The 25715-nt window shown below is 41.6% G+C and overlaps 1 protein-coding gene across 2 annotated transcripts in view; it reads left to right on the top strand.

Annotated features, from left to right (window-relative positions):
- The window catches only part of glsb (glutaminase b), a 129713-nt gene that overhangs the window by 68460 nt on the left and 35538 nt on the right, over nucleotides 1-25715 (top strand). For both annotated transcript variants that reach the window (XM_080198813.1, XM_080198814.1), the window contains exons 11-14: nucleotides 42-92; nucleotides 10492-10668; nucleotides 15517-15648; nucleotides 24360-24452. In XM_080198813.1, coding sequence (XP_080054939.1) covers nucleotides 42-92; nucleotides 10492-10668; nucleotides 15517-15648; nucleotides 24360-24452 — 453 coding nt within the window. The remainder of the gene's footprint in view (nucleotides 1-41; nucleotides 93-10491; nucleotides 10669-15516; nucleotides 15649-24359; nucleotides 24453-25715) is intronic.

Genomic DNA, 25715 nt, shown 5'->3' with positions numbered 1-25715 from the left:
CTTTAAATGATAAAATGCTCATTATTCTATATATTTTCTAGTGTTTTCCAGAAGGAAGTGATATGACTGGAGTCCTAGATTTCTATTTCCAAGTGAGTAGTTTTATTAAATTCCAAGCATAACAGGATATAGTGGAGTTGCATACTTTGCGAGGAAGTAAATGCTTGTTCTTTCCATGGATTAGAGCAGAGGATGATTACATAGTAAAACGCTTCCGTTTAAAAACAATTGTCTATTTTGCTATCTGGCATCAAAGGTCAGGACATTTATTTGGAATCACCAAAAATGTGACTGCATTCTTTTGAACGTAATAAAAAGATTGGGTTCCTGAATTTGTGTAAGTTGATTTAAAGAAATATTCAATATAAAGCACAGGCAAGCATTATTCTATAAGCAGCACTGACTTCAGAATGTGGTCAATGTATTGCAATTGCATTTGCATATGCATAGGACCTTTCATGATCTCGGGCAATTCCAAAGTAGTTCATGTCTACTGAAGCGTAGTCATTGTCATAATGTAGGAAACAAAGCAGTCAATTTGCACATGGATAAAGACCTCAAACAGCAATGCCATAATGATTTTTTTCTACCATAATACCACTCATCCATTTTAAGCCATGTTTGAATGGAGTTTGAAATGTATGTTGTAATTAGGACAGCTGTGAGAATGCTACATTATCTCTCTCTGGCAGGAGAAGGAGGAAATATCTCTTTGTTTCTCGTCTCTGATTTCAACCTCGTGATCCTATTGGAAAGTGTGCATGTTGCATGAGGGTAGGATTAGACTTAATTCTCTTCACCACTGATGCTATTTGGCCAATTGCTAGAACATGTGCTATTAGCAATGGTATCCTGTGAACTAGACTGTTGACACTTTCTAGATTTACACATGGCAATTGTCTAGCGAAAGTCAATAACACCAGATTGGAAAATGAGAAACTGACCATAGGTAAATTTTGGTGTAAATTTTGCATAGTTACAGTTTAAGTGAAGAAAAGCATGGAAAGAATGGATTCAGTACCATGTGCTCTTTTCTAATTTCAAGAAGTATTTCCTAACAATGCATGTTGTGCAATGGGTGATGTGGTGCAAACTCTTTTTAATTTTTTTTCTTTTATAGTCTGGAAAGCAGTGAACAGGTGTAATAGTATTTCCCTGCAGATGTGAGAAATTAAATGGGATGTTATTTGAGAAGCCATTGTTTGTCCTATCCAAAGATCATTGGTGGATATCTAGAAGCAGGTTGTTTCCCTGCACTTTGGGGCATTAGATATGCCAAGAGAAGGGAGAAAATAGAGAGTTTGAGAAGTGGTGGAATGTGGGAAAGAACAGCAATTATATTGTACAAAACTGCAAATTGAAGTTATCCTTCCCTCTGAATCTTACTACTTTGCCATTTCTTGCACTTGAAATCGACGTTGCAGGTTTTAAGTGTTCTTAAAGTTATTTCCTATCAAGACTGTGTACATACTGCTGAATAAAACTACAGTTTCTGATTTAACAGGATTTAAGCTAAAGGAGGCAAGTAGAATTCAGGTGCACAGCAATAAATACTTTGAACTTTTCCAGTTTATGCATCCATAGATCAGCAGCTAGACAGTCAAGATAATAAAACACAAAATGCTGGAAATAGCGAGACATGCCACATCTGTGGAGAGAATGGGTAAGACAGTGGGGTAGCGGTAATGTCACTGGACTAATAATCCAGAGGCTCAAACTAATGCTTTGGGAACATGGATTCAAAGCAATTTGCGGTAACTGGTGGGGTCATAATGTCATAGAGATTTGCAACATGGAAACAGGCCCTTTGGCCCAACTTGTCCATACCGCCCTTTTTCTTTAAAACCCCTAAGCTAATTCCAATTGCCTGCATTTGGCCCATATCCCTCTATATCCGTTGTACCCATGTAACTATCTAAATGCTTTTTGGAAGACAAAATTGTACACGCCTCTACTACTACCTTTGGCAGCTTGTTCCAGACTCTCTCCACCCTCTGAAACACTTTGGACACTTTTGTATCTCTCCCCCCTAGTTTTAGACTCCCCTACGTTTGGGAAAAGATATTGATTATTTCGCTGATCTGTGTCCCTCATTATTTTATTGACCTCTATAAGATCACCCTTCAGCCTTCTATGCTTCAGAGAAAAAAGTCCCTGTCTATCCAGTCTCTCTTAATAACTCAATCTATCAAGTCTGGGTAGCATCCTAGTAAATCTTTTCTGCACTCTTTCTAGTTTAATAATATCCTTTCTATAATAGGGTGACCAGAATTACACATAGTATTCCAAGTATGGCCTTGCCAATGTTTTGTACAACTTCAAGACATTCCAACTCTTAAAATGTTCTGACCAATGAAACCAAGCATGCCGAATGCCTACTTCACCACTGTCCACCTGAGATTTCATTTTCAAGGAGCTAGGAACATGTACTCCTAGATCTCTTTGTTCTGTAACATTCCCCAACACCCTATCATTAACTGAGTGAGTCCTGTCCTCTTTCAGTCTACCAAAATGCATCACCTTGCATTTGTCTAAATTAAACTGTATCTACCATTCGTCAGTCCACTTTTTTTCCAAAAATATACTTTATTCATAAAAAATTTCAAATAAACTGTTGCAAATATACATGGCTTTGAATTTCAAACAGTGCAGAATCAAAACATTTTTACATTTCTATACAAATTACAGTCAATACATTTCAATACTTAAAGCTATATACATGCCTCAATAAATTACTGTGTGCCGTTATTGCTCAGATTGGCACACAGTTTTGCAGGTCGAGGGTATTCTGCAGTTCCCGGGCCCTCAGTCTGTCTCCGTTGAAAGGCCTTATAGTGTGGCCTTTCCCCATTGTGCCTTTGCGGCAGCTGCCCCAAGCTTCAGCGCGTCCCTCAGCACGTAGTCCTGGACCTTGGACTGTGCCAGTCTGCAACACTCAGTCGAGGACAGTTCTTTCAGCTGGAAGATCAGCAAGTTTCGGGCAGACCAAAGTGCGTCCTTCACCGAATTGATGACCTTCCAGCAGCAGTTGATATTTGTCTGTGTGCGTCCCCGGAAACAGCCTGTAGAGCAGAGTCCTGCGTCTCCGAGCTGCTCGGGACCACCCTCAACAAATAGCACTGCATCTTACTCTAGACCTTCTTTGCAAAGGCACACTCCACAAGGAGGTGTGCAACCGTCTCATCAGCCCTGCAGCCGCTTCGAGGGCAGCATGCGGTGCTGTTGAGACATAAGAACATAAGAAATAGGAGCAGGAGTAGGCTATCTAGCCCTTCAAGCCTGCCCCGCCATTCAGTAAGATCATGGCTGATCTGTCGTGGCTCAGTTCCACGTTCCCGCCCTCTCCCCATAACCCTTAATCCCCTCGCATATCAAAAGCCCATCAACCCGCGTCTTAAAAATATTAAGCGAGGCAGCCTCCACCACTTCAACGGGCAGAGAATTCCAGAGATTCACCACCCTTTGAGTGAAGAAGTTCCTCCTCAACTCTGTTCTAAACTGCCCCCCCTTTATCTTGAGGCTGTGCCCCCTAGTCCTACTGTCCTTTCTGAGCAGGAAGAGCCTCTCCACCTCTATCCTATCCATCCCATTCATCATCTTATACGTCTCAATGAGATCTCCCCTCATTCTTCTAAACTCTAACGAGTACAAGCCTAGTTTATTCAGCCTCTCCTCATAGCTCAACCCCCTCAACTCCGGTATCAGCCTAGTAAACCTCCTCTGCACTCCCTCCAAGGCCAAAATATCCTTGCATAAGTACGGCAACCAAAACTGCACACAGTACTCCAGCTGCGGCCTCACCAATGCCCTATACAGCTGCAGCAAGACCTCCCTACTTTTATATTCAATCCCCCTCGCTATGAAGGCCAGCATCCCATTAGCCTTCCTGACCACCTGCTGCACCTGCAGGCTGGGTTTTTGCGACTCATGCACAAGGACCCCGAGGTCCCTCTGCACCGTCGCCTGCTGCAGTTTTTCACCACGTAAGTAATAGCCCTTCCTACCATTATTCCTACCAAAGTGGACGACCTCGCACTTGCCAACGTTAAATTCCATTTGCCAGTTCCTGGCCCATTCGCCCAGCCTATCTAGATCCTTCTGCAGACTCTCCACACCCTCCGCGCAATTTGCCGTTCCACCGATCTTGGTGTCATCAGCAGATTTCGACACCATACGCTCGGTTCCCTCCTCCAGATCATCTATATAAATGGTAAATAGCTGAGGCCCCAGCACTGACCCCTGGGGCACTCCACTAGTCACCAACCGCCAATCCGAATAGCACCCATTAACCCCCACTCTCTGTCTCCTATTTGACAACCAATCCTCTATCCACACTAACACCCTACCCCCAACTCCATGCCCCCTTACCTTCTGCAATAACCTCTTGGTAGGTACCTTGTCAAACGCCTTCTAAAAATCAAGGAAGACCACATCCACCGGCTCTCCTCTATCCACCGCCCTAGACACATCCTCATAGAACTCCAATAAATTTGTCAGACATGACTTCCCCTTAACGAAACCGTGCTGCGTCTGCTCTATCAAGCAATTCCCCTCGATGCATCGCTATTTCCTCCTTGATGGCAGATTCTAACATTTCCTACAACAGCCATTAAACTAACTGGTCTATAATTCCCTGCCTTTTGCCTGCCACCCTTCTTAAACAACAGTGTAACACCTCAAGCGTGCATAAAGGATCTGACAGGGACTGCCCTTCTCACTTGGTGCTTGTTTGTCAGTTCTGGTGATGAAGCATTCTGCCAGATGACACTGACAGTCAGAGAGAACTTTCTTCACTGTCCCTTCACAGCAGCTCCTCCACAAACCACGTTCTGGTTGAAGTGACTGCACTTATGCAAACATGAGCTGCAACCACCAATCATTTTAACCATTCTGCTGCCCTTACCTGGACACTTGCCTTCACTCAAAGTAGGACAATGTTTTCTGGAAACCCACCTTCTGGTTACAGTGACTGCATTTATGCAAATATGAGCTTCAACCACCAGTCACCTTCGCCGCCCTGCTGCCCTCACCTGGAGACTTGCCTTCACACGAAGTAGGAAGACGTCTTCTGGGCACCCACCTTCTGGTTCCAGTGACTGCAACCACCAATTACCTTCACCGCTCTACTCCCTCACCTGGAATTTAAATTAAATTAAATTAATAAATCTGGAACGAAAAGCTGGTCTTGGTAATGGTGACCTTTTTGTTTCTTTATTTATGGGACGTGGGTGTCACTGACTAGGCCAGCATTTATTGTCCATTCCTATTTGCCTTTGAGAAGATGATGGTGGTGAGTTGCCCTCTTTAACCACAGCAGATTTGTTGTGTAGTTACATACACCCACAGTGCGGTGAGGGAGGGAGTTCTATGAGTTTGACCTAGTGACAATGAAAGAACGGCAATATGTTTCCAATTCGGGATGGTGAGTGGATTGGAGAGGAGCTCTGAGGTAGTGGCGTTCCTGTGTGTCTATTGCCTTTGTCTTTAACGGTAGCAGTTGTGGGTTTGAAAGGTGCTGTCTAAGGAACTGTGGAGAGTTCCTGCAGTGCATCTTGTAAATGGTACACACTGCTGCCTCTGTGAGTAGATGGCAGTGAATGTTTGTGGATGGAGTGCCAATCAAATAGGCCACAATGTCCTGGATGATGTCAAGCTTCTCGATTTGTTGTTGGAGCTACACTAATCCAGGCAAGTTGAGAGTATTCCACCCAGCCTTGGAGAGCTAGGAGGGGAGTACGGTAGGATGAGAGAAGAATTGGCGAATGTGGACTGGGGGAGCGCGTTGGAAGGTAGGTCTGCTGAGGAGCAGTGGAGGATCTTTAAGGAGATCTTTCTTGGTGCTCAGCAGAAATTTATTCCGATGGTCAAAAAGGACCATAGGAGGAGAGGTAATAAGCCGTGGATAACGAAGGAGGTGAAGTAAAGTGTTAAATTAAAAGCGGAGGTGTTTAGAGTAGCTAAGAGTAGTGGGCGAGAAGAGGATTGGGAGAGGTTTAAATGTCAACAAAGATTGACAAAGAATTTGATAAAGATGGGTAGGAGAAACTATGAAGCTGGGCTAGCGCTTAATATAAAAAAGGATAGCAAGAGTTTTTATAAATATATAAAAAGGAAGAGGCTGGCTAGGGTGAACGTTGGACCCTTAGAGGATGAGAAGGGGGAATTAGTGGTCGGGGATGGGGAAATGGCTGAGGTCTTGAATAACTTTTTTGTTTCTGTCTTCACGGAGGAGAATGTGAATAATTTGCCGGGTGTTAGAGATGGAAAGGTGGTAGGACTGGAGGGTCTCAATGACATTATTGTTACTAGAGAGGCGGTGCTCGACAGACTGGAGGGACTGATTGTGGACAAGTCCCCAGGACCGGATGGAATGCATCCGAGGGTTCTGAAAGAAATGGTGGAGGTGATAGTGGATGCCTTGGTGATTATTTTCCAAACGTCGCTGGATTCCGGGGAAGTGCTGGAAGATTGGAAAACGGCTAATGTTACGCTGTTGTTTAAGAAGGGTGCCAGGCAAAAGGCAGGGAATTATAGGCCAGTTAGTTTAACGTCTGTTGTAGGTAAAATGTTAGAATCCGTCACCAAGGAGGAAATAGCGAGGCATCTTGAGAGGAATTGCTTGATAGAGCAGACGCAGCACGGTTTCGTTAAGGGGAAGTCGCGTCTGACAAATTTACTGGAGTTCTATGAGGATGTGTCTAGAGCGGTGGATAGAGGAGAGCCGGTGGATGTGGTCTGTCTTCATTTTCAGAAGGCGTTTGACAAGGTACCTCAAGAGGTTAATGCAGAAGGTCAGGGGACATGGAGTTGGGGGTAGGGTGTTAGCGTGGATAGAGGATTGGTTGTCAAATAGGAGGCAGAGAGTGGGGGTCAACGGGTGCTATTCGGATTGGCGGTTGGTGACTAGTGGAGTGCCCCAGGGGTCAGTGCTGGGGCCTCAGCTATTTACCATTTATATAGATGATCTGGAGGAGGGAACCGAGTGTATGGTGTCGAAATTTGCTGATGACACCAAGATCGGTGGAACGGCAAATTGCGCGGAGGGTGTGGAGAGTCTACAGAAGGATCTAGATAGGCTGGGCGAATGGGCCAGGAACTGGCAAATGGAATTTAACGTTGGCAAGTGCGAGGTGGTCCACTTTGGTAGGAATAATGGTAGGAAGGAGTATTACTTACGTGGCGAAAAACTGCAGCCGGCGATGGTGCAGAGGGACCTCGGGGTCCTTGTGCATGAGTCGCAAAAACCCAGCCTGCAGGTGCAGCAGGTGGTCAGGAAGGCTAATGGAATGTTGGCCTTCATAGCAAGGGGGATTGAATATAAAAGTAGGGAGGTCTTGCTGCGGCTGTATAGGGCATTGGTGAGGCCGCAGCTGGAGTACTGTGTGCAGTTTTGGGCGCCGTACTTATGCAAGGATATTTTGGCCTTGGAGGGAGTGCAGAGGAGGTTTACTAGGCTGATGCCGGAGTTGAAGGGGTTGAGCTATGAGGAGAAGCTGAATAAACTAGGCTTGTACTCGTTAGAGTTTAGAAGAATGAGGGGAGATCTCATTGAGACATATAAGATGATGAATGGGATGGATAGGATAGAGGTGGAGAGACTCTTCCTGCTGAGAAAGGACAGTAGGACTAGGGGGCACAGCCTCAAGATAAAGGGGGGGGGGGGTTTAGAGCGGAGTTGAGGAAGAACTTCTTCACTCAAAGGGTGGTGAATCTCTGGAATTCTCTGCCTGTTGAAGTGGTGGAGGCTACCTCGCTAAATATTTTTAAGACGTGGGTTGATGGGTTTTTGATAAGCGAGGGGATTAAGGGTTACGGGGAGAGGGCGGGAATGTGGAACTGAGCCACGGCTGATCAGCCATGATCTTATTGAATGGCGGGGCAGGCTCGAAGGGCTAGATGGCCTGCTCCTGCTCCTATTTCTTATGTTCTTAATTGCTGCAGGATCCCTAGAGTCTGACCTTGTAGCTGCACTATTTATGTGGCTAGTTCAGTTCAGGTTCTGGTCGATGCTGACCCCTTCAGGATGTTGATCGTGGAGGATTTAGCGATGGTTAGATTGTGTCTTGTTGGAGATGGTCATTGCTCCACATTTGTGTGGCAAGTATGTTACTTGATGCTTGTCATTCCAAGCCTGAATATTGTCCAGGAATATTGTACAAGGAAAAAAACAGCTGAACTTACTGGTTAATGACCTTCCATCAAAAATGGGAAAAGTTACAAATGTAATAGGTTTTAAGTAAAGTGAAGAGGTTGGATAAAGAATAGATCTGTCATCAACTTGAAATACAAGAACACACAATAAAATGGGAATAGGCCAAATGGCCCATTGAGCCTGCTTTGTCATTTTAATGATTCTGGTTCATCTTGAGTTTCAGCTCAATTTTCTAGCCCTCTCCCCATATCCCCTAAATCCCAAAAAGACCAAAAATCTCTCTGTCCCTGTCTTTTGTATTCAACAATGGAGCGACCACAGCCTTCTGGAGTAGAGAATTCAAAATTCACAACCTTTTGCGTGAATTAATTTCTCTTCGTCTCGGTCTTAAATGACCAGCCCTTATCCTAAGACTGATTCTGTCTTTTAGATTCCCCGACCAATGGAAACCAACGTTCCTCACATACCCTATTGACTCCCTTCAGAATTTTGTAGGTTTCAATGAGATTGCCTATCACTCGTAACTCCAGTTTTAAGCCCGATTGCTCAGCTGCTTGCCATAGGACAGCCCCTCATCCAAGGGGCCAATTTAGTGAACCTTTGCTGTACTGCCTAGCACATAGAACATTACAGCACAGTACAGGTCCTTTCACCCTCAATGTTGCGCTGACCTGTGAAACCAATCTAAAGCCCAACTAACCTACACTATTCCAATATCATCCATATGTTTATCCAATGACCATTTAAATGCCCTTAATGTTGGCGAGTCCATTACTGTTGCAGACAGGGCATTCCATGTCCTTACTACTCTCTGAGTAAAGAACCTACCTCTGTCATCTGGTCCTATGCCTATTACCCCTCAATTTAAAGCTATGTCCCCTTGTGCTAGCCATCACCACGCGAGGAAAAAGGTTCTCCCTGTCCACCCTATCTAATCCTCTGATCATCTTATATGCCTCTATTAAGTCACCTCTTAACCTTCTCTCTAATGAAAACAGCCCCCAGTCCCTCAGCCTTTCCCCATAAGACCTTCCCACCATGCCAAACAACATCCTGGTAAATCTCTTCTGCACCCTTTCCAATTCTTCCACATCCTTCCTATAATGCAGCAACCAGAACTGTACGCAATACTCCCAAGTGCGGCCGCACCAGAGTTTTGTACAGTTGCAACATGATCTCTTGGCTCCGAAACTCAATCCCACTACCAATAACAGCTAACACACTGTGTGCCTTTTTAACAACCCTATCAACCTGGATGCCAACTTTCAGGGATCTGTGCACGTGGACACTGAGCTCTCTGCTCATCCACACTACTAAGTGACTTACCGTTAGCCCAGTAGTGTATTCCTGTTACTCTTTCCAAAGTGAATCACTTCACACTTCTCCGCATTAAACTCCCATTTGCCACCTCTCAGCCCACATCTGCAGCTTATCTGTGTCCCTCTGTAACCTGCAACATCCTTCTGCACTGTCCACAATTCGACCGACTTTAGTGTCATCTGCAAATTTACTAACCCATCCTTCTGTGCCCTCATCCATGTCATTTATAAAAAATGACAAGCAACAGTGGCCCCAAAACAGATCCTTGCGGTACACCACTAGTAACTGAACTTTGGGATGAACATTTCCCATCAACCACCACCCTCTGTCTTCTTACTGCTAGCCAAACCGGTAAATCACCCTCAGTCCCATGCCTCCATATCTTCTGCAATAGTTTACCATGGGGAACCTTATCAAACGCTTTACTGCAGTCCATATACAGCACATCAGCTGCTTTATCCTCATCCATCTCTTTGGTCACCTTTTCAAAGAACTCAATAAGGTTTGTGAGGCACGACCTACAATGTCAGTATGTTGCTTCTTAAACATGGAGACCAAAACTGCACATGTTACTCCAGATGTGACCTCATCATAACCGTGTACAACTGCAGCAAAATAAAATCAACTGTGTTTTTCTCTCCACTGATGTTACCTGACTTGCTGAGCATTTCCAGCATTTCCTGTTTAAATTTCAGATTTCCAGCATTGCAATTTTTCGCTTTTGTAGCTAAATGACAACGATATTTGTTCTTATGTAATCTGTGGTGTATTCGTAGTAGCCTATATCATCAGAACAGCTGTTGAGTGCAAATGGTCTTGGAGACCGTCCATGGAAGAAAAATTATATTAAGAATCCTCCATGGGAAGCAAAAGAAGGATATAAAATGTTGTGTAAATGTTTTCATTGTTATTAGATCTATGTTATTACTTTATGCTAAAATTATGTCAGTGCTCACCCCCATGTGTTCAGCTTTCTTGCTAGAGATACATTTGAATGATTTTTTTTTAATTCCATAAAGTTATGTTCCATTGAAGTAACGTGTGAATCAGGCAGTGTTATGGCAGCAACACTGGCCAACGGTGGCATCTGTCCAATCACAGGCGAGAGAGTTCTGAGCCCTGAAGCTGTTAGGAACACGTTAAGTTTGATGCACTCCTGTGGCATGTATGACTTCTCCGGACAGTTTGCTTTTCATGTGAGTAACTATTTTTACTAGAATATCGTTCTCATTTATCAGATTGTGATTTTGGCAGAGAAGGTGCCAATCTATTTGAGTAGGATTGCCCTGAAAAGGACAGTCCAGGATATTTGACTCTGACATCTTAAACTTTTCTGTTAAACTTGGAGAATACTAAAGTAAATTTAGTAGGAACAGCAGTCAGTCATTTAGCCCCTTCAGTTGATCTGTGTTAACCTTTTAGAGATTTATGTTACCTGACCTTTCCCTCTGTAACTTAATAGAATCACTTTGGTTCTGATAGGATTTTAACCAACTAAGGCAAAAGTAGAACACTATATAGTAAATTTTAAGGGAAGCTTACGTTTAAAAGGATGAAAGTATACTTGTCAAATACACGTCAAACTTTCACGACTTGGGCAATCAAGCCCGTTAGAATGTGAATCTTCCTCAAGTCCTCAAACTAACAGTGATTTCCTCAAAATCCTGCCACAAGGAGCACTCAACCTCCACAACTGTGGCTGAACTTGCAAACAAAAAAATGTTTCTTTAAAACCCACTTTTAACCCTGGAATTAGTATTAACTCATGAATCAGGCTGTAATTAGCCAATTGGTCATTTGTTGTTAATTTTGTTGGATTTAGCCACTTCTGTACAGAGCTTCATGGAATGGGACAGATCATGATTTGTCTTTATCTGTATTTAGACAAGTCTTCATTCATCCTGCCCCAGGTGGCCAAGGATAGATGAGGCCCATGTTCCTTATGGTGTCTGAATGCTCCCTGTTCCCATGGACAGTGCTAACAGCAGCAAATTAATATATTAAATTTCAAACAATATATTGTCTAGCCTTACCTATTTGATTAGTTACTTATTCTTCATTTATACGTAGAAGCTCATGATACATCTGTTTCTGGCTGGTTACAGTTGCACAGTAATTATTCATAGAATCATAGAGTCCCTGCTGTGCAGAAATGGGCCGTTCAGCCCATCAAGCCTGCATCAACCATAATCCCACCCAGGTGCCATCCCCATAACCCACGTATTTACTCTGCTATTCCCTCTGACGCTAAGGGGCAATTTTAACATGGCCAATCAACCAAACCCACGTATTTTTGGACTGTGGGAGGAATGATGTGGTGATCCCGGCCTTGGACTGGAGTGAGCACAGTAAAAAGTCTCAACACCAGGTTAGAGTCCAACAGGTTTCTTTGATAGCAAATACCACTACATAAATGTATATATCGAAACCAGTCATTGATAGAGGACATAACTGCATAAATGTACCCATTCTATGTACAATGATGTGTTAACTGTCCATGTCCATATCTGGCTGCTTGTAACAATGTGTTAACTGTTGATGTCCGTATCTGGCGTTTGTTGGACTCTAACCTGGTGTTGTAAGATTTCTTACTGTGGGAGGAAACGAGAGCACCCAGAGGAAACCCATGCAGACATAGGGAGAATGTACAAACTCCACATTGTCACCCACAGCTAGAATTGAACCCGCTCCCTGGCACTGAGAGAGGCAGCAGTGCTAACCACTGTGCTGTCCTTAATTGATTAATTACATGTGAATGATAATAAAACACAGAATACAAAATGACCTCTCTAGCCCACCGTTAGTGCAAAAGTGGTAACTTGACCTTGTTGGCTTACTATAGTAAGAAAATTCCCTAAAACTGGTCAGTTGAACTAAGTTGCCCAGGCCAGCTTATTTGTAACTCAGCTCAGTTTACACACCTTAATTCCATGACCCTCAGTACTCCTGCCTTATCGTTTAGCACTCGTGGCTAACAAAAATCTATCGGTCTCCAGCTTGATATTTTATGCCCTAAGAAGCATCACAGCTTTTTGAAGGAGAGTTTCAGATTTCCATTACCTTGTATGTGAAGCAATGCTTCTTGACATTACCCCCGAACATCTAAGCTTTAACTTTAAGATTATGTCCCTTTTTTCCTGGACTCCCTAATCAGAGGAAATGGGATAGCAAGCAAAATATTAATTCCTTTAATCATCTTAAATAGATCAATTAGATCACCACCTGGCCTTTAAGTGAAGGAGTACAAACCCAGTCTGTGCAATCTGTCCTTACAATTTAGCTCCTTGATCCCTAGTGTCATTCTGGTGAATCTGTACTGCATCCCTCCAAGGCTAACACACCCTTCTGAGGTGTGATGTTCGGAACTCAATGTTGTACTCCAGATACGGTTTCACAACCAAAGCTTTTTGCATCTCTTTATGGTGGTAAAGGTTGACATTCCATGCATCTCCTAAATTAATTTTTTATTCTTGTCCATTTAGCTTTTTAATTTTTGTAAATGACCTTCTAAATCTTCCCTGCTTCTGCATAGTTTGTTGTTTCTGGCTATTTAGAAAGTAGCCTGATCTATTTTGGACCAAAGATAAATAAACTACCACTTCCCCACACTAAATTTCATCTGCCTATGTTTTAGCCATTTATTTAATCTGTCAGTGTCCCTTTACAACTTTGTTTCCCATCTACACTAAAATTTGTATCACCTAACTTGATATTTCCAGCAAACCTGGAATATATGGTACTCTGTCCTTTCATCTAACATTAACAGGCACCTATCACATTAGGCGCGGCACAGTAGCAAGGTGCTTAGCACTGCTGCCTTGCAGCACCAGGGACCCAGTTCAATTCTGGCCTCGAGTCACTGTGTGGAGTTTGTATGTTCTCCCTGTATCAGCATGGGTTTCATTTGGGCGCTCCGGTTTCCTCCCACAGTCCAAAGATGTGTAGTTAGGTGGATTGGCCATATTAATTTGACCCTAGTATCAGGGGGATTAGCAGGGGAAATATATGGAATTACGGGGATAGGGCCTTGGTGGGGTTGTGGTCGGTGCAGACAAGAATGACCTCCTTTTGTACTGTAGAGATTCTGTGATTCTAGTGACCTCATTTTAAGAAAATCAACTCAATTAGTTACAAGTGATTTAACTGTTACAAGCCTATGCTTACTTTCTTTGTTTTGTTCATATTTATCCAAGTCTCAGTTACTCAGTCCTGATTAATAGCTTTTAGTAATTTTCTCACAGCAGACATTTGACAAATAGGCCAATAATTTATGTATCTACTCCTCCCATTAGTTTAACAATTTATACAATTTTGCATCTTCCATCACAAATGTTATATTTTCTTTACATCATAAAACTAATTCAGTGCTGCCATAAATTCATGATATTTACAATCGTAGTATTTGGACTATACTGAATAAGGATTTTTTTCAACATTTCTGCAAGTAGTATTTTTTGTTACAATTTTTAAATGAATATTTCCTTTTACAGTAAACAGGAATAAATGATGTTATATTTCACCTTGCTGTTGCTAGCCAAGAGTGAATGATTCAAAAATGACTCAGCTAATAGGGAAAATAAGTAATTTTCAAACATTCTTAAAGTAGTTTTATTTTGAAGCCATCAAAATTATAATCTAGTCAGTAGTTTAGGATGACTTTTTTTATGCATAGCTTTTCCTAGTGACAATACACAAAGAAGTACTATGATGTAACTACTACTGAAATTAATGGTCTCAACAGTTTGTTACCAAATATAAAGTGTCATGAAGTTTCGGTATTGTGATTTAAGAAGACCTGTCCATTTAGCAAGGTGCAAATATTATGCCATGATTCCTTGCCATTAAATATTAGCACTAATTAGATATGTCTATCCAGTAGGAATAACCCTCTGTTTTGAATGATGCACATCTTCACGTACCATTTAGATAAATTCAAAATGCAGTGGACAGATTTGCAGTTTAGCCATTGAAATTCTTTGATTTCCTCAGAGCTTCTCTGCTCTTTCCTGAACAATCATGATTTCTCACGAAGCAAAGTAATGCATAACAAAGTGAAATGTTTTATTCTCACGTATTTGTCCATCCAGGACAAAGCAGCCTGCTTGATTGGCACCACATCTATAAACATTCAGTCCCTCCACCACCAAAGTCAGTAGCAGCAGTGTGTACCATCTACACGATGCACTACAGCTGTTCATCAAAGATCCTTAGACAGCACCTCCCAAACCCACAACCATTTCCATTTAGAAGGACAAGGGCAGCAGATAAAAGGGAACATGACTATCTGCAAGTTCCTCTCTAAGCCACTCACCATCCTGACTTGGAAAAATATCGCTGTTCTTTCACAGTCGCTGGGTCAAAATCCTGGAATTCTCTCCCTAACGGCATTGTGGGTCAATCCACAGAACGTGAACTGCAGCGATTCAAGGCAGCAACTCACCACCACCTTCTCAAGGGCAACTGGGATTGGGCGATTAATGCTGGCCAGCCAGCATCGCCCATGTCCCACGAATGAATCAAAAAATAAATATTTCTATAAATGTGTTAGAGCAATTCTCTTGACTGAAAATTGGATAAGCTAAGCGCAAAACTTCTTTCATCATTGCTTTAAAAAAATGTGTACATGCAAGAAATGAGATAACAGATTATCTCCCCATCAATCCTGTTGATCCCTGTGTTAGTAAGGGTCTTTTGAGTCTTGCATCCAAGAAGCCCCATGTTTAGGTAGCAAGGGCTAGCAGATTATTTGGGAGTCTAATTTCTGAGCTGGAACCTTATTTTTGTAACAAATGACATTCAGTGACTGGACAGGAGCATTAGCCACTATGTACTGTCCTGTACAAGATCACCATGCTTGGCGCATAAATTGAATCAAATGTTGGACCCCTCTAGGTTTGCACCGCTTGGATCAATGCCACATATTGCATTTACCATTTCCAACCTTTAAGGGTTCTGTTCCATTCAAACATAATGTTTAATGTCAAAAAAATATTGTTGGTGCCCATTAAGTGTGTTTTTATTCATGTACATTTGTTTTAATATAGGTGGGCCTTCCAGCAAAATCTGGAGTTTCTGGTGGTATTTTGCTAGTAGTGCCAAACGTGATGGGCATTATGTGTTGGTCTCCACCTTTGGATAAGCTTGGTAACAGTGTAAGGGGTATTCACTTCTGCCAGGTAATTGCAATTATGTTTTTATCTTGAGTGATGCAATGGTAACCCTAGCATATTTTCTCTATTGCAAACTGTCACAAATGATATCCTATATGACAACGTACTTGGCCTGTCTGATCCCCTGGATGATTGGCCACACCATCACCCCCCTCCAGCAGGGTGAGACTGCATCATATTGGTTCACCCACAATGGCTTCTCTTTCCATTCCTGCACCATTACCTCTGGTAATCTCTAAAGATCTTGGCCCCATCCCTTTCTCATCTACACTATGCTTCTCGCTGAATTAACCTAAAGCACAGTATTACTTTCCAAGTCCAGTCTGATTATACCCTGCTCTACCTTACTACAATCACTTCTCTCAATCTTCCCCATTGCCTACTTTTCTGGCTTAATATTTTTGTTTCAGCATTTCTCTGGTGAAGATATATAGTGAAGTAACTTGCTTTTTATCTAACTTCTAGAACTAGATAATTTGATGCAAACATATTGGTCAGAACTGACAGCGCACCCACTCCGTGGATTTTCCAAGAGTCTGGGTGGAATCAGTAGAAAATCCCATTGACTGACTTGGAGAGATTAGAAAATCCCAACTATTTTTTAATAACAGCTAAAGTATGTTGCCAAATTATAAGAAAGTGATAGCTCTGAATTTCCTTCTTCTTTAGACTGGCAACAGCAATTATTGAAGAAGGACTCATTTAGGCTAGCTTTCTTGTTTTGGCTGTGCCTTACAGAATTGTATTTTTGATTTGACTGATCATTGTCACATGTATTAGTATATAGTGAAAAGTATTGTTTCTTGTGCGTTAAACAGATGAAGCATACCGTTTTACAGAGATGGAAAGGACAGTATGTTACAGTCATAGCTAGGGTGTAAAGAAAGTTCAGCTTAATAAGATATAATCCATTCAAAAATCTGACGGCAGCAGGGAAGAAGCTGCTCTTGAGTCGGTTGGAATGTATCCTTTTCCCGATGGAAGAAGGTGGAAGAGTGTGTGTCCGGGGTGTGGGGATCCTTTATTACGCTGGCTGCTTTTCTGAGACAGCGGGAAATGTAGACAGTGTCAAGAGATGGAAGGCTGGTTTGTTTGATGGATTGGGCTTCATTCACAACCCTTGTAGTTTTTTGTGGTCTTGGACAGGGCAGCAGCTGTACCAAGCTGTGATATAACCAGAAAATATGCTTTTTATGGTAAAAGTTGCTGAGAGTCGTAGCAGGCATGTCAAATTTCGTGAACTTCCTGAGGAACTAGAGGCGTTGGTGGGCTTTCTTAACAACAGCGTCGGCATGGAGGGGCGAAGACAGGTGGTTGGTGATCTGGACATCTAGAAACTTGAAGCTGTCGGTCATTTCCACTTAATCTCAGTTGATATAGACAGGCATGTTGTCCGCTGCACTTCCTGAAGTCAATTACTATCTCCTTCATTTTGTTGATACTGAGGGAGAGATTACTGTTGGTACTGAAAGAGATAGAGAATCTGGTGAATTGTGTCTCATCGTTGTTTGAGATCTGACCCAGTATGGTGGTGTCATCAGCAAACTTCAAAATCGAGTTGGAGGGGAATTCGGCCACACGGTCATAGGTGTATAAGGAGTATAGTAAGAAGTTGAGGACACAGCCTTGTGGGGCATTGGCATTGAGGATGATTGTGGAGGAGATGTTGTTGTCTATCCTTACTGATTGTGGACTGTGGGTTTGGAAGTCTCGGATCCAGTCGCAGAGGAAGGAACTGAGCCCTAGGCCACAGAGTTTGGAGTAAGTTTTTTGTTGGAATAATGGTGTTGAAGACTGAGCTACACTTAACAAAGACACCTATGTCACTCCTATTTATTATCTAAGTGTTCCAGGGTTATGTGTAGGGCCAGAGAGAATGTCTTGTTGCGGCAATAGACGAACTATGGTGGATCTGGGAAATCTGGAAGACTGGAATTGATTCGTGCGATGACTAACCTTTCAAAGCATTTCATAATGATGGATGTCAGAGCCACTGGACAATAGTCATTAAGGCACACTGCCTGGCTTTCTTTGGTACTGGGATGATGGTTGTCTTCTCGAAGCAAATAGGAACCTCAAATTGATGTAAGAGAGATTAAAGATGTCTGTGAATAGCCCTGCCACGAGTCCTTATCCAGGCCAGTTGCCAGTAATAGCCAGCACAGGGCTTGCACATATGCTTATCATTTAAGTCAGGAAAAGAGGTGGGCTCATGTATGCTCCAATTCATTAGTGTCAGCTGTGGCTCAGCTGGTAGCACTCATCTGAATGTCAAGGTTCTAGGCTCATGTTCCAGTACAGGACATCAGTGCAACAATTAAGGCTGACACTGCAGTGCAGAATTGAGGGGATTCTGTGTTTTCAGAGGTGCCATTTTTGGAGGAATTAATAAACTGAGGCCCCATCTGCCCCTGCAAATCCCATGGCACTATTTCAGAGGAGCAGCTATTACCCCAGATGTCTTGGCCAATATTTATCCCTCAATTAACATTATAAAAGCAGATGTAGTATTATACTACTCTTCTAGCAACTCCTGCCAGAAGATCTGCTGTGCTTCTCTGTCTTGTGCCATCTTCACTCACTCGCCCATGTGGCTTGTCTGTGACATTCATTGCCAACCTAGGTCAACCCCTCTTTTTGTTGCCCTCTAGAAGAGATCTCTGTAACACTTTTCACTTGAAGAGGGACAGTCAGATACTTTTCTAGCCTGATACATGGTCGCAGTAGACACTCGAGATAAATTTCACATATTTACTATCAATGTCACATTTCAACAATGTCTATTAACTTCTGATCATAAACATAATTGGATACTTTTTCATAGTCTATGAAGCATTTGTAAATGTTCTGGTTTACTTCGAAATATGAATTGAAGTTTGTTCTTAATTTAAGTATTCCCCTGTGTCAACACCAGATCTAAATCCTGCCTTTGTTTCACTCATTTTTGCTTCAAATGTGTTATTTCTTGCTATTATTTTCAAGATCACTTCAATGACATGACTCATCAAGCTTATTGTTCTAAAATGTTGCACTCGACTGCTTTAGGTTTCTAAGGTAGCCTAGCAAATAATGAATGCTCAACTCACCTGGGATGTATCCTTGAAATAAATGTGATCACACGTTTCTGTTATCACTGCCAATTCTATTTCTTCAAAGTCTTTTAGATGTTCCATAGCTTTCCGTGTACTCATCCATTTCAGAGCCTCTGATACCATAACTTTCCATCCATCGTTTGGCTCTATTTCTTGAGGGCTTTGATTCGAAGCATTGTACAGTTCAGTTATATTTTGCTACTGCATCCTTTCAAACAATACTAACTTTGTCTTTTATGCACCCACTGTTGCTATCCTTTTCTTTCTATCTGTCAAAGATTTGTGCAACTCTCATTTTGTGATCCCAATTCCTCTTTAGTCAGTTTAATGTATTCTTTGATTTCTTTTTGATTCCATTACACTGGGGTGTGTTTTTTTTTCTTTTTATCACTGCTAGTGTCTCATCTGTCATTTAACTTGTCATCATTTGTCTTGTCGTCTTTTGTTTCCCACTTTGGTACCCTTTCCTTTGCAGCATGTTATATACTCTTAACTTTCTATTTGCTTTCTATTTCTTCTGATTCCTCAGTCCTGAGACAGTTTTTTTACCTTTTGAATGAATTTCTCTCAAGTTCTTGTCTTTCAACATATTGAAATCTAAGTGGTTGCACATCTTTTTTGTTTTTTATTAATTTCAGCTTCAATTTAATATTTGCCACAAGAGGACAATGATCTGAATTTATTCTCGGTGCCAGGAAATGCACGAATGTTTGTAATGCTGTTTGTGAAACACAGTTTCGCCATCACAATCTATTTGATTTGTATACAGATGCTCAGAGAAGTGTACTGTCATCTTTTTGGTTGCTTAAAGAAGGTGTTAGCACCGTCAGATCAGTTTCTTCACAAAATTGCATCCGTCTCTTTTGTTTCTTAACCTAAGACTGTGTTGACCAACATATTTCTCATGGTCCTTTACCGAGTTAACAATTACCACATCAGTTGACTTGGCTTAATCACAACACTTGCAGAATGTCACCATAAAAATGCCTCTCTTTTCTCCTTGTTGTGATTTTGCACTTGCGTGGCAACCAGAACAAAAGGTTTTCCTTCGATCTTGGTCTCAGCATAGATTCCTCATTCCTGAGACATTCTTTTTTTTTTACTTTAAGTGAATTATTTTCTGACGTTGTTGTTCGACAAGCAGATCAAAAGGATTCTTTTCAATTTTAGTCAAGATTACATTCCTAGATTGGCCTTGAACTGATCTCTTGTATCATATATTTACTGGGGTTCCTCCTACTTGCAATTTTTCTTGTTCTGAGACTTTGTCTCATAATTGAGGAATCAGAACATTTGTGCTTGGTTTTGACAGTGCATTTGTTGCCTCCCAAACCTGTGTCCATCTTCCCTGGAACTCCAGGTTTGAATGCCTCTGATCAGGTTGACACCCCTGCCATAGAGCTAAAATGACTCCTACCAAAGTCACGAGTGACATCCCATATGACTGCAACAAAGGTAAACTCTCGCTCCTCATCCTTCTTAGCTTCTGCAGACATTGACATGGTTCATCACACCATCCGCCTCCAGTTCATCTCAACAATTGTCCAGCTAGGTTCCACTTTCAGTTAGTTAATCATAGCCAGACAATCCCCCTCAAATGGCTTCCTACTCATGCATTGTTGTCTTTGATGTGCCCAAAAGATCTATCCATTGCCTCCTCATGTTGTTTAAATTTTTCTGCCCCTTGTCGACACCATCTGAAAACATTATCTGTTTTCATGCGACCTGATGACACACCATGACTTCCCAACCTCTTGATTCCTTGTTAATATCCAGATCAGAAACCTCAAGGTTTTTTTTTGATGTTAGACTAGACCCCAACTTAATTTTATTTTTGGTATTAGTATGAGGATAAGGTGTTTCATTCCAAGTTTGGTTCTATTGGTATGCTAGGAAGCTTTTATCAAAACGAACTTCATTTAACAAACCGTTTAACTATAATGACTGAATTGACTTAATTTTTATGAATTGAAATACTTAAAACATGACCAGGTACCATTCTTAACTGCTAATCTCTTTTGCTTGGTTCCAATATAAGCAATTTTCCTCATAGACTTAAACTATTCTTCAAAATCTGTTAGCAAACAGCACAGCTTACATGCTTGTATGTAAGCTTACATGTCAGTCCTCAAGCCTTGAGAACACATCTGGAGAGGGAGACATATTTTTCCTAGCGTGTCCCTAACAGCAGACTCTAGGGAGAGAGGGACGCTTCTTGCTTCTTTCAAAACCAAGCAGAAACTAACCTTTCTTTCCTGGAACTTAACTCTTCCCTATTAGTACATGACTCTGTTGCTTGTCAATCAACCTAATCAAAACTCTATACTGAAACCTCAAAGGAAAAATGCATTAACTAAATTAAAACAAATACCCCGTTAGCTAAGATCAGTTAATAGCCTGCAGTTCTCAGTATGTGAGCTGCCTGGTACATACAAATCAGCACTGTATAAACAGAGCTGAATTCTAAGCATACCCTTTTACAAGAACATTTCTTAAAGACACAATGTCATCACACTCTTTTGCTTTCAGAATGCTTGGTTGGTGCCCACTCTGGATTAGCAGAAATTTCCTCCAAGTAAATATTGGGAAGACTGAAACAATTGTCTTTGGTCTCTGTAACAAATGATGTTCCCTCTCTACCAATGCCATTGTCTCCTTGCTACCTCTGGATTTAAATCAGACTGTTTGCAACCTTTGTGTAATACTTGGCATCCAAGATGAGCTTCTGACATTGTCATCCCTAAAGCGACCTATTTTTGCCCCTGTAATATCAGCTGATTCTGCCCTGCTTTGACCGTCTTCTGAGACCTTGCCTGTGCAGCTTTTATCTCTGGACTTGACAATTTCAGAACAGTTCCTCCCAGCCCCTTTAGTTCTGCCCTTCAAAAGAGATTGTCCAAAACTCTGCCTGAAGCTATACTGCACCACCATCATTCCTGTGCTGAGTGATTAAACAGCACCTTGATTTTTAAAATTCTGACTCTTGCTCTCAAATTCCTCTATGGCTTCGCTTCTCCTTATCGTGGTTATCTCCTCGAATCCCACAACCCTGAGATAACTGCACTGCTCCATTTCTGACTTCTTCGTCATCCCTGATTTTAATTGGTTTGCCTTTGGCAGCAATACTTTCAACTGTCTGGATTTGCTTCCCTCTTTATTTCCGGTTGTAAGGTATGCCTTAAAACTTACCTCTTTGACTTTAGTTTTGGCCATCTGTCCTGTTGTGACCTCCATAGGCTTACTATCACATTCTGTTTTGTAATGCTGCTATGAAAATCCTTGGATGTTTTATTATATCAAAAATATTATACAAGTTTGGGTTGTTACAGTTTTACAACAGGAACAATGACAAATTGTCATTACAAAATCATTTCCTCTTGAAAGTGGGCCAGATTTTTCAGTTACCAATTTAACTTGGACTTGATACTTGGCCCAACATGTTACCTAGCTGTTACTTCCTCCTCCCACCCACCTAACTGCTGCCCTAGAATAGTTTTTAAATTGAGAGAATATGGGCCAGATTTTTCAGTTACCAATTTAACTTGGACTTGATACTTGGCCCAACATGCTAACCTAGCTGTTACTTCCTATTCCCATCTACCTAACTGGTGCCCCAGAATAGTAATTATTTAAATTGAGAGGGTACAGAGAGATCTGTGTATCCATGTACATGAATCTCAAAAAGATGTGATGTAAATATAACAAGGGAGATGGCGTAGAAAAGTAGAGAAACATTTCTATAACTGAACAGGACATTCATAAATATTCCTATTAATGATTTGGATGATGGAACAAAATGTAACATCTCAAAGTTTGCAGGTGATACCAAGTTGGGTGGGAGGGTGAGTTTTGATGAGGTTGCAGAGATCCTTCAGTATGATTTGGACAGGTTGGGTGAGTGGGCAAATCAGTGGCAGATGCAGTATAATTTGGATAAATGTGACGTTATTCACTTTGGAAGTGAAAACAGAAAGGCAGATTACCACCTGAATGGATGTAAATTGAGAGAGGGGACTGTGTACTGGGACCTGGGTGTTCTTGTGCACCAGTTGTTGAAGGTGAGCGTGCAGGCGGTAAAGAAGGCAAATGGGATGTTACCTTCATTGTGAGAGGTTTTGAGTACAGGAGTTAGGGATGTGTTGTTGCAATGAGATAGAATATTGCATGGTGGAGCAGGTCCTTAGGGCCAAATGGCCACACCTAGAATATTGTGTGCAGTTTTGGTCTCCTTTTCTGAGGAAGGATGTTCTTGCTTTTGAGGGAGTGCAGTGAAGGTTTACTAGGTTGATTCCAGGGACGGTGGAACTGATGTGTGAGGAGAGATTGAGCAGGTTAGGATTGTTTTCGCTGGAGTTCAGACAAATGAGGGGGGGATCTCATAGAGACTTAAATTCTAACAGGACTAGACAGGATAGATGCAGGGAGGATATTCCTGATGGTGAATGTGTCCAGAACCAGGGGTCACAGTCTGAGAATTTGGGATAGACCATTTAGGATGGAGATGAGGAGACATTTCTTCATCCACAGGAAGTAATCGATGGCAAAACATTGAATGTATTCAAGATGCGGCTAGACATAGCACTTGGGGTGAATGGGATCAAAGCTTATCCGAAGAAAGCAGGTTTAGGCTATTGAGTCGGATGATCAGCCATGATTGTGATGAACGGCAGAGTAGGCTGAAAGGGCCAAATGGCCTCTTCCTGTTCCTATCTTCTGTGTTTCTATGATAAGACCTGCATTCAGTCACCTTATTTAAGGAGAGATATACTTGCAATGGAAGTGATTCAGAGAAAATTGACTGGGGTTGTCCTGGAACAAAGGGATTGTCTTGTGAGGAAAAACTGAACAGGTTTGAAAGTTAGAAGTCATTGTTTCCCTCACTGAAAGTTGGGAGAATGAGATATGATCGTATTGAAATGTACAGGATTCTAAAGAGCTTTGAGAGGGTAAATGCAGAGAGGGTATTTCCTCTTGTGGTGATCTAGAACTGCTGGCTAGATTTTCAAAATATGGTGTGTCTAGAGATGAGAAAAACTTTCAGGGTTGTTAATTTGTTAACCTTTGGAATTATCTACCCCCAGAGAGCATTGGAGGCTGGGTCATTGAATACATTGAAGGCTGTGTTAAACAGATTTTTGATCGATGTGAGTTCGGGGTTATGGGGAACAGGCAGAAAAGTGTAATTGAGGCCGCAAATAACCATGATCTTATTGCATGGCGAAGCAGGTTCGAGGGGCCAAATAACCTACAACTGTTCTTAGTGTATGTTCATTTGCATCCATTCCTTGTAAATCTGAAAGTGTTGGGCAGCAGGAAGCAGTATCTGAAGGTACTGTTCTTCTACAAACTCAAGTTTTGTGCAGAATTAAAAATTGATTTTAATTTCTGCATGTTAATTACAGTTTCCAGTTTTTGTATTTTGTGTTGCTTTATTTAAATACAAATGATGTTCAAAATTTACAACAGTTCCTGTTGTAAACTGCCAAAGCTTGGGTGCCCTTTGAATGTTTATCTTGAAAACGCTACCAAAGGACAATTTGCATTCTGAATTCTGATTTAATTGATTTAAAATTATTTATAATATTTTGGCTTATTAATTGATGCTTTTCCGAAATTTATTTTTAGGATCTTGTTTCGCTCTTTAACTTTCATAATTATGACAACCTGAGGCACTTTGCAAAGAAACATGATCCTCGTAGGGAGGGTGGTGAAGTACGGGTAAGTTTAACTTCTTAAAACAAGATTTTAAAACTTACAAGCATTCTCGGGAGAAATGTAATTAATTGTTAACTATCAGAATATGCGATGATCTGTTAGATGTATAAAATCCAAGGAGGACCAAATCTATTGCAATTATATTGTAATAAAATAGCAATTGCCTTGGGATTTTCTCTGAAAACAGGAAAGAGCAGGTTTAATTAAAATAATCTGACAAATGCTGAGTTTCACACGTGGTGATATTTTGGACAGTAGAATCAAGTTATGATTTGTAGTTGCCTTTTCAAGTCATGAAATTTACTCAGTAACATCATTGCATCTATTAGCAGTTAAGAGTTTATTTATTGCCTGTTCTGCTGGAAAGAAAACATACAGTGAACAAGGTCATGCACCATTTGTGTAGTTTAAACAAGGATTAATTCATTGCTTTTAGATGTGTTCCATCTCTTTCAGCAACTGGGTCTATACTAGTTGTCATCCTTACTTTGAAGTTTAGCCTTGTGATAATTTGTGCACATACAAATTAAACAATTTTAATTAGGCTAAAGAAACCGAGAGCCAAGATGTATGAAGATGTCAGAACAGAAACGAATAGGAGATATATTTGGAAAGAAATTCACCGAACTATGGAGAAAGAGCAAGGTTGTGACACGAGCTCTGACAAAGAGTTGACCGACATTCAGGATCGAAAAAATTCTCTTTTAATTGTTCAACAAATGTGGGTGTCGCTGGCTAAGCCAACATTTATTTCCCATCCCTAATTGCCCTCTAAGCTGCCTTGAACCACTGCAGTGCATGTGGTATAGGTACGCCCGCAGTGCTGTTGGGGAATTTCAGGATTTTAACCCCGGTGACAGTGAAGGAACGACGATATGTTCCCAAGTCGCGTGTTGAGTGGCTTGGAGGGGAACTTCTAGGTCATGGTGTTCCCATGTGTCTGCTGCTCTGGGTGGTAGCAGTTGTGGGTTTAGAAGGTGCTGTCTAAGGAGCCTTGGTGATTTCCTGCAGTGCATCTTGTAGATGGTACACACTGTTGCTATTGTATGGCAGTGGCTGAGGGAGTGAATGTGTGTGGGAGAGGTGCCAATCAAACAGGCTGCTTTTCAGAGGTAGTGTCAAGCTTCTTGAGTGGTGTTGGAGCTTCATTGATCCAGTTAAGTGGACAGTAGTCCATCATACTCCTGACTTATGCCTTGTAGATAGATGGTGGACAGACCTGGAGCATTCAGAAGGTAATTTACTCTCCTCAATTCCTAGCCTCTG

This window comes from Carcharhinus amblyrhynchos, chromosome 11 (assembly GCF_965287045.1).
Source record: "Carcharhinus amblyrhynchos chromosome 11, sCarAmb.v2.hapA, whole genome shotgun sequence".
NCBI lineage: Eukaryota > Metazoa > Chordata > Chondrichthyes > Carcharhiniformes > Carcharhinidae > Carcharhinus > Carcharhinus amblyrhynchos.
Note: the sequence above shows the minus strand (reverse complement) of the source record. Positions and strands in the feature narration are given on the sequence as shown.